Source organism: Botrytis porri (genome assembly GCF_014898465.1).
Source record: "Botrytis porri strain MUCL 3234 chromosome Unknown BPOR_006, whole genome shotgun sequence".
NCBI lineage: Eukaryota > Fungi > Ascomycota > Leotiomycetes > Helotiales > Sclerotiniaceae > Botrytis > Botrytis porri.
Genome location: NW_024066080.1, coordinates 1,662,656 through 1,676,625, shown reverse-complemented (window position 1 = coordinate 1,676,625; position 13,970 = coordinate 1,662,656). Strand labels below are relative to the sequence as shown.

The 13,970-nt window shown below is 45.3% G+C and overlaps 2 protein-coding genes across 2 annotated transcripts; one reads left to right on the top strand and one right to left on the bottom strand.

The window, feature by feature from the left end:
* Positions 1–169: 169 nt before the first annotated feature.
* Positions 170–1,306, bottom strand: EAF01_005012 (uncharacterized protein; the record flags this gene model as incomplete). Its single annotated transcript, XM_038913267.1, has 1 exon — positions 170–1,306. One exon carries the CDS (start codon positions 1,304–1,306, stop codon positions 170–172), a length of 1,137 nt encoding a protein of 378 aa, XP_038771353.1.
* A 462-nt stretch (positions 1,307–1,768) lies between these two features.
* Positions 1,769–13,849, top strand: EAF01_005011 (uncharacterized protein; the record flags this gene model as incomplete). Its single annotated transcript, XM_038913266.1, has 6 exons — positions 1,769–2,688; positions 2,742–3,789; positions 3,842–5,379; positions 5,431–8,596; positions 8,666–9,257; positions 9,330–13,849. The coding sequence occupies 6 exons, from the start codon at positions 1,769–1,771 to the stop codon at positions 13,847–13,849; spliced, it is 11,784 nt and encodes a 3,927-aa protein (XP_038771352.1).
* Between the last annotated feature and the right edge of the window lie 121 nt (positions 13,850–13,970).

Below are 13,970 nucleotides of genomic sequence, written 5' to 3'. Positions count from 1 at the left end.
TTGTGTTTCGAGTGACGTGATACATCCGACATCGTTGTAAGCCATTGGTGCACCAGGAAGTAGCAAAGTTGCAATTGGTAAAGAGTTGTTCTAGATATAATCCTGACATAGCGTGTGGGGGGGTTGACTAAGCACGACTTCTCAACGTGGGGCACCCTTTCGACAGACATCAAACACCCAATAAATACACTTCTTTACAACCTGATACTTCTCCTTTGCGTAACCTATCCAAACCAGCTACAATTCCTTTCAAGCCAGTTCGATATGTTCTCATGGGATGTGGGATGAGCTTCTTGTGCTCTAGTAGTTCTTCGACCTTTTGTGTCCAAGCTGCCGCAAAGTCATGATCGTCAATGGCTGCTTCACGATAATAATCGCCTGCCAGGTGCACCGGTTCACCGAATACACTTAGTGCTAAAATCCAGTCCGGCTTCACATCTGCCCTTCTGCGGTTTAGACGTACCGGGATATATTCTAATGCCGTATAGCGACCTCCGCGACGCCCGATGGCTCCGTAACACATGGTAGTCGACTTCGAAGTTGTAATACAATCGAAAGCGATGCTCAACTCCCCCTTTGTCAACTCCCGAATATCTTCCCGACTCCGCGGTTCCGCATAATCGAACACTGCGAATGCCCCTCTTCCTTTTACGAGTTCGAAGTTCCGAGGAGAGCATACAGCAATTGGGCGGTAGCCCAGTTGACTAAGACACTGCACCGCTAGTGTGCCAGTAGCTGTTGACGCGCCGTATACCATTGCGAAAGGTTGTTCATCTGCTACTGAGTGGGTTATTCTCTGGGACAGAAAATCCAGTGACTCAAGATTGGATGGGAGTATTCCGAGTGATCGGAGTGCCAGACCAACGGTCATTGTTCCTATTCCCAGGGAAGCAGCACTAGCAAAGGGCATGGAGTTTGGAATTAGCATGCAAAGATCCCCTTCCGCTGCAAGATATTCTGCAAATGCTCCATTTGACGGGCACAAAGGGTTTGAACCGAAAACAGCGCCGCAAACCCGATCACCAACATGTAGGTCTTTGGTCATTCGATTCCCAACTTTGCATACAATTCCTGCAAAGTCAGCACCGGCGATAGCCCCAGACGTGTATGATCTGTCTAGAATTTTCCAATCAGACGGGTTCAATGCGACTGCTTTAACTTGCACTAGCACCTGATCCTCCTTAATATCCGGGACTTTGATAGATTTTGATACAACTAATTTCCCAGGGCCGCTTGCAACTAGCGCATTTTGTATTTTAGGTACTGTGAGCGATGATATCCCTTTGCGAGGTGTAATCTGTGCCATTATTAGATTGGAAAACACTTCAATTTCAGTATCCTCAAATATCGGTAGACCTTCAAGGCGTTGTAAGATACTTCGAGTAATATGTTTCCCGGCGTTGTTGCACCGCCGGCGGTTTCGGTGATCGACTCTCTGCCCTTTAAATGGTCATTTCGCCGAGGCTTCTATCCAACGGTCAGAACATATTTGATAATGGTCTATGATATGCTCCTAGTGGGGGATAAGCATAAGCTCGTTTATCTTATGCGGTATTCTCGGTTTTCAGCAGGAATCTTTTTAAAACCTTGAAGCGACCTCAGTCCCCCTTCCCTTATTCAGGCATAGCTATTTCTAAGTCCATATTGAAGTAGTGCAAGTTTAGTAGAAGATAAAAGATCCGTAAGACTTCATTACTAAGAAGATAAATTACAGCTTACTTTACCATATTTTAAATCCACTTTTTTTGTGTTTCTTTCCATCATCGCAATGGTGAACAAGCCGGTTGCCATAATCGGGAGCAGTTGTCGGTTTCCAGGAGCATCCAATACATCCAAGCTTTGGGAGTTGCTCAAGGAACCTCGCGATATACTCTCTGAGATTCCGGAGGAGCGATTTCTGGCAAAAGGATTTTATCACATGGATGGCCAACACCATGGAACCAGCAACGTCTTGCATTCATATCTGTTAGACGAGAGCCCACTTGCTTTTGATGCCGCATTTTTCCACATTCATAACCGAGAGGCGGAATGCATTGACCCACAACAACGCTTGCTTCTTGAGAATGTATACGAAACTATCGAATCTGCTTGTTACCCAATGGAAACCATTCGGGGCTCTGATACAGGCGTTTTTGTCGGGCTGATGTGTGCAGATTATTATGATGTCCAGATGCGAGATCCGGAGACGCTCCCACAATACTTTTCGACTGGTACCGCGAGGAGCATCGTATCAAACCGAGTCTCTTATTTCTTTGATTGGAAGGGTCCCAGTTTGACCATAGATACTGCTTGTAGTTCTAGTTTGGTCGCCGTCCATCAAGCTGTAAGTGCGCTACGTAATGGAGAATGTCGCTCTGCTATAGCGGCAGGTGTCAATTTGATCTTTGGGCCCGAGATGTTCAATGGGGAAGCCAATCTGAAGATGCTGTCGCCTACTGGGACATGCAAGATGTGGGATGCTTCAGCTGACGGATACGCGCGAGGAGAAGGCTGTGGGTCTGTTATGCTTAAATTATTAGAGGATGCAATTCAAGATGGAGATCGAATTGAGTCTGTTATCCGCGAGACTGGAGTCAATTCGGATGGTAGAACAATGGGAATCACCATGCCTTCAGCTTCAAGTCAAGAAAAGTTGATCAAAGAGACTTATCGCAGAGCGGGTCTCGATCCTACCAAAGAGTCAGACAGGTACGTTCTCTATTTGTGCCATCTATCTATCTACGAGGATCTAATGAACATAGGTGTCAATTCTTCGAAGCGCATGGGACGGGAACCTTGGCTGGTGACCGACAGGAAGCAGAGGCCATTAGCCGGGCGTTTGGTTTCTACCAAACATCACATATGAGGCAGGACAACCTTCCACTGAGTGTTGGATCAATAAAGACAATTGTAGGCCATCTTGAAGGATGTGCAGGTATTGCGGGTCTCCTGAAGGCATCACTGGCGCTACAGTATTCTTTAATACCCCCAAATATGCATTTTCACCAGCTAAATCCAAAGATCGAGCCATTCTATCAGAATCTGAAAGTCGTTACATCACTACAACCATGGCCCTTGATTCCAGATAATATTCCTCGCCGTGCTTCAATCAACAGCTTCGGATTTGGCGGAACAAATGCACATGCCATCCTGGAAAGTTATCCCACAGCTCTGAACACCACTGAATCACAACTCAGTCCAGGGAAAGACGAAATCATTCAAATCAATACTGCGGTGCCTCTTCTTCTTTCTGCCTCATCTGAACACTCTCTTATTGAATTGGCAAAGAAATACCTTGACCACTTGAAAGCTCACCCATTCCAGAATATCCAAGACATATGTTGGACTGCTGCAGCTCGCAGATCTTTACTTTCAGTCAGAGCAGCCTTTGTTGGAGAATCTAGAGATTCTATGATCGCACAAATAGAACAGAGACTGAACCGTCTCTCGATTGAATCATCAGCCACTCTTGGTGTGGCATCTACTGAAGATTGTCGCGATAAAACACTTGGTATATTTACCGGGCAGGGTGCGCAATGGGCAACTATGGGAAGTGAGTTGATTCGAAGCTCGCCGATCTTTAGACAATCTATGCAGGATCTTGATCGCGTCCTCCAGTCCCTTCCAGATGGTCCTAAGTGGCTTCTCTCTGACGAGGTTCTTCAGGCACCAGCGGAATCACGTCTTAATGATGCTCAGATCTCTCAGCCTGCCTGTACTGCGATTCAAATTGGACTTGTGGATGTTCTCCGTGCTATGGGTATAAAACTAGACGTTGTCATAGGCCACAGTAGTGGGGAAATTGCCGCAGTGTGTAACCACAGTCAAAACCCGCTGAATTCTGCTAATTTTTGTTCTCTAGGCCTACCAAGGTGGCTGCTTGAGCGCTCGAGACGGCATAATCATCGCGTATTATCGTGGTCTATTTGCAAGATTGGCCTGCGGCACCGATAAATGTGCAGGTTTGATGATGGCTGTTGGTCTCGGGCACGCAAAAGCCTCCAACTTCTGCTCACGAAAGCAATTTAGAGACCGTTTGTTCGTTGCCGCAAGTAATGCGCCACAGTCTGCGACGTTATCTGGTGATTGTGCAGCTGTTGAGGATGCTTTCAAGATTCTAAAGGAAGAAGGGGTATTTGCTCGCATTCTCAAGGTCGACACCGCATACCACTCACCTCATATGAATCCTTGCGCAGAGCCATATCTAGATGCCATTCGAAAACAGAACATCGAGTATACCCCTTGCAAGAGCTCTTGTGTATGGATTTCAACTGTCCATGGATTTGAAATGGATATCAGTTCAGATCCAGTTAGCGACAAATACTGGCTGGAGAATCTTTTGAATCCTGTATTGTTCACAGATGCATTGCAGATTGCATGCGCGGACTATGGCCCGTTCAAGGTAGTTTTAGAAATTGGGCCTCATGCGGCCTTGAAAGGGCCGACGTTGCAGACGTTGAAAGAATATTCAAGTGGAAAAACGACACCATATATCGGACTACTCAGCCGTGGCGAAAATGATCTATCTGCCTTTATTAGCGCAATAGGGTCGCTATGGACGGCAATGCCATCAGCAGTTCTAGGCTTCCCTGTGGGGCTAGCAACGGGCAATTTACGGCAGCCCAGACTGCTTGGGAATCTACCGAATTATTCATGGGATCATCGGCAGACATTCTGGCACGAGTCTCGCTTGTCAAGCGAGTATCGTTTGCGTCCTCCGCCACAGGAGCTCCTTGGCGCACGTATCTATACAACAGCTGAAGAATATCGTTGGAGAAACGTCGTTCGCTCAACTGAGATTGCTTGGTTAGAAGGCCACAAATTCCAGGGCTCAGTTTTGCTCCCAGCCGCCGCGTATTGCGCTATGGCAATAGAAGCCTCAAAGGTTCTCTGGGATAATGAAACACCTCGACTCATTCACATCAAAGATTTTCATATCGTTAAGGGCATTACTATGGACGAACAGTCAAATGGCGTTGAACTACTATTTTCTCTGAATACCACCGCGGACCACAAGAAGGGAGCACACAAGGACAACGCTACCAAATCTGCCAAATTCAAATGCAGTTCGTGTAATATTGATGGAGCTCGAATGATCGAGACAACATTTTACGGCACGATTGAAGTCTCCATTGCTTCTGATAATGCTAACGCTCTCCCGACAAGGCCATCTAGCTATCTTCTTCTCGACCCCGTTGATATGGAAAGATTTTACACTTCTTTACTGAATGTTGGATTGTCATATAGTGGCCCCTTCAAGGGCTTACTGTCAGGCAACAGGAGGCTTTGGAGAGCAATCACAACAGCACAGCAAACCAAAAGCTCATATGTGATTCATCCGACTTTGTTAGATCTTTGTTTTCAATCAACAATTCTAGCATTTTCCTCGCCAGGCGACGGGTAAGTGGCACGATCTTCTTCAAATGAAGAAATCAAAACTGACTATTGTAGGGAATTTGATATCCCTTATCTACCGAGGTCTATCAAAAGCCTAATGATCGACCCTTTAGCTCTGGAGGGAACAGCAATGTCCATCATAGAATCCTTCGTCACCAGCCACGATCTTCCATATGAAGATAACCCACCCTCTATTGTTGCGGACATGGACATGTATAAAGATGGTGGTATTCAGAAACAACTTCAAATAGAGGGGATGAAGTTCGTAGCCATGGCTACTGATATGGGCCAGGATCGAGAAATGTTTTTCCAAGACGTTTGGGTAGAGGATATGTCCACTGGTCTCGTCGCTTCCCATATCGTACAAAATGAAACTGCCCTCGATCTTGAATGTCTCGAACTTTGCGAACGACTATCCTATGTCTACCTCAAAGCTATTCGGCAGCAGTTCAATAATGACAACATACCCAAAGAACATATACACTTCTTCAACTCACTTGACCGCTCAATATCTCGCGTAACCAATCTCAAACAGCCTAACTTTCAATCCGAGTGGCTAAATGATACTCACGATAGCCTTTCCAGCCTGATCCAAGTGCACGCCGATTCCACAGATGTTGCTGCGATAAATGCTGTAGGCAACATGCTTCCTAAAGTTATCCGTGGAGAATTCAAGCTTGCAGACGCTCTAGGAGATGAATTTCTGGCGAAGTATTACAGTGAAGGTGTCAAAAATCCATTACTTGAAGAATGTCTTGCCACGACGGTGAAGCAGATTTCTCATCGATATCCTCGAGTACGTATTCTGGAAATCGGAGCACATTCTGCAGAAAATGCAAAAAACGTTCTTCTAGGCTTGGGTAGCTCTTTCAGGTCCTACACATACAGTAGTCTTTCAACAGGGTCCTTCCATGCCGCTCGTGGCGTATTGGCACGCTGGGCAGATAAGACAACATTCGACACTCTTGATGTTGAAAGTACTCCACATACGCAGGGCTTCAAAGACCATTCATTTGATATTATAATTGCTCCAAACGGTCTCCAAATCATTCAGAATGTTCATCAAACTTTACTAAATGTTCGCCAGTTATTAAGACCAGGTGGTTACCTTTTATCTATCGAGATCACGGACCAGACGATGAGGAATGATCTGGTCTTAGGTGGTATATCGCACTGGTGGTCTGACGTTAACGACCATCGCTATTCATCTGTTGCAACATCATTAGAGAATTGGCACGATTTACTTGACGCTACGGGGTTCTCTGGCATACAACATCATATCGATAATTTCCAGGATTCAAAACACAGATCATCTTCCTTGATTGTGTCTCAAGTTCCAAACACAACTTTAGATAAAGATCTTGACGTTTCGATTGTTGGCCCAAATCCGGTACGATTACTAATCGTCGGAGGCACCTCTAGACATACATCTGATTTCGGAACAAAGATCTTAGGGCTCTTACCTAATACCCCACAGCTTGATTTCGTGGATTCTTTCTCGGTACTAGATCTGAATGTTCTCCAAGCAGCTTCAGTAGTGCTCTGCATGACCGAACTCGATGAACCGCTCTTTCAAAATCTCTCACCTTCCGAATTTGCAGGTTTACAAACCCTCTTTCATAATTCACGGAAAATACTATGGGTTACTGAAGGACGTTGCAATGCTGAGAACGCGTTCTCCAATATGACTGTGGGGCTAGGTCGTACAATTGCCCTCGAATATCCAGAACTTTTGCTCCAGTTTTTGGACGTTGACGATTTCTCCCTGTTGAATCCTGCTATTATAGCTCAGAAATTGATGCAGCTAGATGTTTCTGACTCTTTTGATTCCTATGCTGGAGATCTCTGGAGTTTCGAGCCTGAATTACAGGTCAAGGAAGGCAGACTTCTTGTACCACGAGTCCTTCCCATCGCTGAAATGAATGACCGCTTCCGGTCAAGATTTCATCCCACCTTTAATACTCTTGGAAACCACAATTCAGAGATTTATGTTACTTCGCAAAATTCAAGTTCGCCTTCCACTGCATTCGTTTGCGTTCAGGCCATCCAATTCTCTCAATACCCTATCAGGATTGCCGAAAACTTGTTTCTGTATATCTGCTTTGGGCACATTTTGGAGGACAAATCACAAACAGTCATTGCTCTATCTTCATCCAATGAGCGCAAAATCTGGGTCGACCGTTCCCGGGTGATTCACAGTAGTCACCATGCCAATGATTCTAAATATGCTCTTGATTTAGTCATTGGCTATTTGTTCGGTTGCTTTCTTGCGGAACTGCATCCTGCAGAACATGTGGTTATTCATGGGGACAACAACGTACTTTGCGAGGCAGTGGGCTTGAGACTTTCGAATTTAGGTTGGCGTGTTCATCGAATCATGACTCAAAAGGTCGCTTCCACTTTACCGATACTATTCGTACATGATAAAACACCTGCTCGTGTTTTACGATCTCAGATTCCAACCACTGCATCACTAGTTGTCGATATCTCTGAATCACAAGATCATATCACCCAGGTACTTGCAGAGCTCAACACAATCAAAAATAGTTATGGCTGGTCAACGTTCTTTCACACAGCAGCAACTTCATTTCAATTGGCCACAAGCGCTTCAGATATTGGAAAATCACTTCAAATAATAAGACAATGGATTAAAGAAACGCAATTCATCTCTAGTTCATTGTCCATCGACAATTTGGCATCTGAATCACCAACAAGTACTCAATTCAGAGTGAAGCCTTTGGACCCGAGCTGTCTCATCCGATCAGACAGAACGTATATATTGGCTGGTATGACGGGCAGTCTTGGTCAAAGTCTTTGCCGGTGGATGGCCAGTAATGGTGCATGCTATCTAGTTCTTTGGAGTCGAAGCCCTCCTATTGACCAGCCTTGGCACCATGAATTACAAGAAAGAGGAGTACGGATTCTTCTTGAATCTGTGGATATCACTGATAGTACCGCCGTTTCAAATAGTGTTCAGTCTTTACGTGAGCAATGGCCCAGAATCGCCGGTGTAGTCAATGGAGCCATGGTAATTTCCGACTCCATGTTTGTTGACATGAGTTTTGAAAGTTTCAACCGCGCCGTCAAACCTAAAGTCGATGGTAGTGCGATTTTAGACTCTATTTTCCGCGACGAAAGCCTTGATTTCTTTATTATGCTTTCGTCTCTTTCCTCTGTCGTTGGTAACATCGGTCAAGCGAATTATTCGGCAGCTAATATGGTACCAAATCCACCCCCTCTCTCTATCTGTCCAAATTTTTATTGTTTACTAATGAAATCAATTATCTAGTTCATGGCATCACTAGCGAAACAGCGAAGATTGAGGGGCTTGGCGGCATGCTGTTTAGATGTCGGCATGATACTTGGTGTAGGATATGTCTCCAGGAGCGCCAGATCTACAGAAGTTTCCCTTCGTAGGCAAGGATTCACAGCAATATCGGAAGCCCAGTTCCACCAGATCTTTGCGGAGGCTATTCTCAATAGCGCTCCCAGCTCCCGTTATTCTTCGGAAATTATAACAGGACTTCAGGATCGGCAATGTGAAGATATAATCCCATATGCCAGCAATCCCCGCTTTTCACACCATTTCAACGGTGCTACAAAGAATGAAGCAGTGTTGCAAGCTCAACACATACCGCTGAAGGAGCGTTTATCCTTGATCAGCAATGTCAGAGAACAAGAACAGATGGTGCAGACATCATTCCTCGACCACTTACAAAATATATTGCAATTACCCTCCGGTACCATTAATCCTGACAAGTCACTAGTAGAGTTGGGCATCGATTCTCTGATGGCTGTCGAGATAAGATCCTGGTGGCTAAAAGAACTAGACCACAATTTTCCAGTTTTGAAGCTTCTTGGGGGCATATCTCCATCATCTCGTAAGTAATTGTACTTTTTGTCTGACCAATCTCTCATCTAGTCCAGATTAACTAATATAATTCAATATGCAGTCTGTGGTCAATATGTAGCCGGAATGTCCCTGCTTTCGTCCCAGTCAACATCAGATGAAGAATATTTGACTATCCCTGGAACTACAACTGCTTCTGATGAGACTTCTTTTAGCACTACGGAAGAACAGGCTTCGACATTTGCCACCAGTGATGAAGAATTGTCAGCGACGATGTATTCTAGCCAAAGTCCCCTTCGAATGACCAATTTCACGGTAGACATACCCACTCATGATATGCAATTTACCATGCCGACGTCAGATGCACAGTCTGGCCTTCTTTTTATCATGGGCTGTACCGATGATCCAACAATCTACAACTGCACGTTGCGCTACAGTATCGTGGGAGATATTGATCACAATCGTCTCAAACTTTCATTTGTCAGAACTATAGAGCAGCATCAATCCTTACGAACGGCATTCCGCAAAGATAAGGTATCTGGAGACATCATTCAAGTTATTTCCACCACACCCCGTCTAGATTGGACCTATAGAGCTGCAGTTAGTGAGGAAGAAGCTCTCCGAGAATTCTCTGACATGAAAGAGCGGAATTATGACATTGAGAGTGGGCGAACCATAGCTGCAACGCTTCTTTCCTTTGGACACGATTCACATCAACTGATTTTAGGATATCATCATCTTATCATGGACTTTGTAAGCTTGCGAGTATTTTTCGAGCAGGCCAGAAACCACTACAACAATGTAATTCCGGCCACTGCGTTCACTCAATATTCAGAGTTCGTCATGCATCAGGCAAAGTTCTTGTCTACATCAACAGCTATCGGCGATAAAAATTACTATCTCCAAGAGTTCGCTGATCCTCCAAGTCCAGTTCCACTACTGCCCATGGCTCGCTCTCAATTTCGGCGCAATTTATCACAGTACAAAATCTGTACAAGTGAAATCATGTTAACACATAGACTGAAATTACAAATCAAGGAAGCAGGCTCTAGCTCAAAATGCACACCATTTCATTTCTATCTTGCTTCACTGCAGGTACTACTCGCACGCACAACCGGAGTGCAGGACTTTTGCATAGGCATTGGAGACGCAAATCGGGCTAATCCCAAGTTCGCTGATACCATTGGTCTCGTCATGGAGTTGGTACCCTTGCGCTTTCGATATGGGTCCCTTGACACATTTTCCAAAGTTATGAGCGATACCCGCCAAAAGGTCCTGGCAGCACTGAGTCACGCATCTACCCCCTACCACGTAGCATTGAGTGGTTCACAGAGATCAACCAATCCTACTCTTAGCCCGCTCTTTCAGGTCGTCCTAAATTATGTCGCTGGTGGGGCATCAAAAATGAAAATGGGAGAATCTAGATTTCAATACATTGAATCTGAAGAGGCAAAACATCTCCAGGATCTAGTTTTCACGATCCGCGAGATCGATGGTGTTACCCACGTATCCCTTGCTGCTCACGAATACTTATACAGTGAAGATGATACAAAAGGGATAATCGAACTTTTTGTTGATCTCTTAGAGACTCTATCTTCCTCTCCAAGCAAGGAAGTTTCACAATACCCACTAACCACTACCGGTGATGTTCGGGCTTTGGCGCTAGGGCGTGGAAGTCCGATAACAACACACTGGCCATCTACTCTGTCACAGAAAGTCGCCGAGATAATATCAGAGAACCCTAATCGTGTTTCGTTGAAAGACCAGCTGGGGTCTCGAATGACTTACGCTGAATTGGACAACAGAATCAACGCCATTGCAAGTGTTCTAATCACTGCAGGTGCCACTGAAGGAACTTTGATTGGAGTGTTGTCCAGTTCCTGCACAGATATTGTATGCACTATTCTTACTATTTGGAGAATTGGTGGAGTTTATTTGCCCCTTGTCGTTTCTCATGGTGCCGAGCGCCTCTCTACTGTCACTTCCGATTGCTGTCCCGAAATAATTATGTGTTCAGACTCAGTGAATCTTGAGCTAGCACATCAGCTCAACGCCAGACATGTTGTGGATCTAACAGAAGTTCACAATCCTCAAAATGTCTTCACCGTGTCGGATCGAAGCAGTACTTCACAAACTGCAGTCATCATATATACAAGTGGCTCCAGTGGGTTGCCTAAAGGTGTTGTGCTCACTCACGCCAATTTGATGTCTCAGATCACGGCTGTACAATCCCGCATGGATTTTGGGCGTGAGGTTGTCCTGCAGCAGAGCTCAATTGGCTTTGACGCATCACTGTTCCAAATGTTCATCGCCCTGACAAGTGGTGGGTGCCTCATTCTTGCTGACGGAAGAGCTGATCTGGCAGAAATACCTGCTATAATGGAGGATGAAAGCGTTACGGTGACTCTAGCAGTCCCAACTGAATATACCTCATGGTGTGACTCGAAGAAAGAGGTTCTCAAAAGATGTTCCTCTTGGCGGTATGCATTCTCAGGTGGCGAGATGCTTACACCAAGGCTTCTGCGTGGTCTAAAGGAATTGTCTCTGCCAAGCCTCGAGGTTTATAATGCATATGGACCTACCGAATGTTCTATATCTTGTGCCATTCATCAAGTGCCATATCTCGAGTATGAAGACGGCATGGAATGGACGCTTAGTCTTGTGGGAACCGTGCTACCTGGTTATGAAGTATACATCCTGGATGAAATGCTTCAACCTACTCGTACTGGATGGCCAGGAGAGATATTTATTGGGGGACCCGGAGTTGGGTCTGGCTACGTGAATGACAAACAAAAGACGGATGCACACTTTCTTCTTAATCCTTTTCAGCAACCTGGAACGACTAGCACAACTCTTTATCGAACTTCTGACCTTGGCCGAATGCTGCACAATGGAACGATCAGTATTATTGGCCGTGCGAATGGTGATAGACAAGTAAAACTCAGAGGAATGCGAATCGAGCTCGATGAGATTTCTCACACTATTTTGTCTTGTTCTAATGGTATCATTAAAGACGCGGTTATCATCAAGAAGGGTGACGTAGATCCATTTCTAGTCTCATTTGTTGTTCTGGATCCCAACAGAATGCCTCTAGATACACAAGGATATTTGCGGGATCTTTCGAATTCCCTTCCTCTGCCACCCCATATGCGACCCGCCGTATCTGTCAGTGTCGAAGAAATCCCCCTTTTAGCCAGCTGCAAGGTCGACTATGGAAGATTACAAGTCATGCCACTTTCTCAACAAGTAGGGGACCACGAAGGAGAGGATTTGAATCCCATTGAGAAGAAAATGGCAGAAATCTGGAGAAAGGTTCTTCCTAGAACGAGTGATGAATTTTTCATTGGAAAATCGACGGATCTGTTTGCAATTGGAGGCAATTCTATTCTCCTTCTGAGAATTCAAAATGAGATAAAAGAGAGGTCCGGTATCAAAATACCTCTCTACAAACTGTTTCAGTCTACCGTGCTGGTGGATATGTCTCTACAGATGGTTATGGGCGGTAATCACCTTCTGCGTAATGCATCAATTTCTTGGGAGCAAGAGCTTTCCCTTGAAGATGTATTACAAGATGTTCAGAAGCAAGACCCAGCTATTGCAGCGCCCCAGGTAGTCCTTCTCACTGGGTCAACCGGGTTCCTTGGTCAAGCCATTCTCCGTCTCCTTCTTACAAGTCCTCAAGTCCGATTTGTACATTGTGTCGCCGTAAGAGCAGGGTCTCGTTCCAACATTCCCTCTTCGCCAAAAGTCATCGTTCATGATGGTGATCTTTCTCATCCATTCCTCGGACTCAGCCACGCAACCATAACGACTTTGGCTAACACTGTTGACGCAATTATCCACAACGGGGCTGATGTGTCTTTCCTAAAGCCATATTCAGTATTGCGAGCACCAAATGTGCTTGCAACAAAACTCTTGTGCCAGATCGCCATACCTCGCAAAATACATATGCATTATGTGTCGTCGGCAGGTGTCACCAGATTCTCCGGCCTTGAGACATATCCGGAAGACTCCGTTGCCGAGTATCCTCCTCCTGAGGCAACAAACAGCAGCTCAAACTCAGGGCAAGACTTCGACTCATATTCAATCACCAAGTGGGCTAGTGAGATTATTGTTGAGCGCTCAAACAGATCTTTCAAGACACCTGCAACTATTTATAGGCCAAGTAGCATCACCGGGAAAGGCGCGCCAAAGCATGATCTCCTCACAAATATTCTCGAATACAGTAAAATCCTCAATTCTGTGCCAATCCTGGATGGGTGGACAGGTGTGTTTGACATGATCTCTGTTGATATTTTGGCAGAGATGATTGTGTCGAACGTGCTGAACACAAGTTCTGGGGAGACAGATGACGAGCCAATGACAGTCTATCGGCATGCATGTGGAGAGGTGAGGTTCACAGCTGCTGGAAATGGACTCCTAGAGTTTGTCCAGGCCCAATTGAACAATTGCGGCTCTGCTGGGCTTGATAAAACAGTGACTCGGGTTAGTCTGGAGAGCTGGGTTGGAAATGCGAGACGGGCTGGGATGGATACTCTGGTCGCTGAATACTTGGAGGGCATTAGTACGTTAAAATCGGTACCGATGCTTCCCATATTGAAGGGTGGATTGAGTCATGATTAGCGTAGATGAAGAGATGTTGAGGAGGTCAAGGTTGATGGGGCATGATAGTTTTCTTTATGTCAAATAATTCCACTAGATACATCGCGATCTGAAATTTTACTTTGAAGAACACACCAAGACG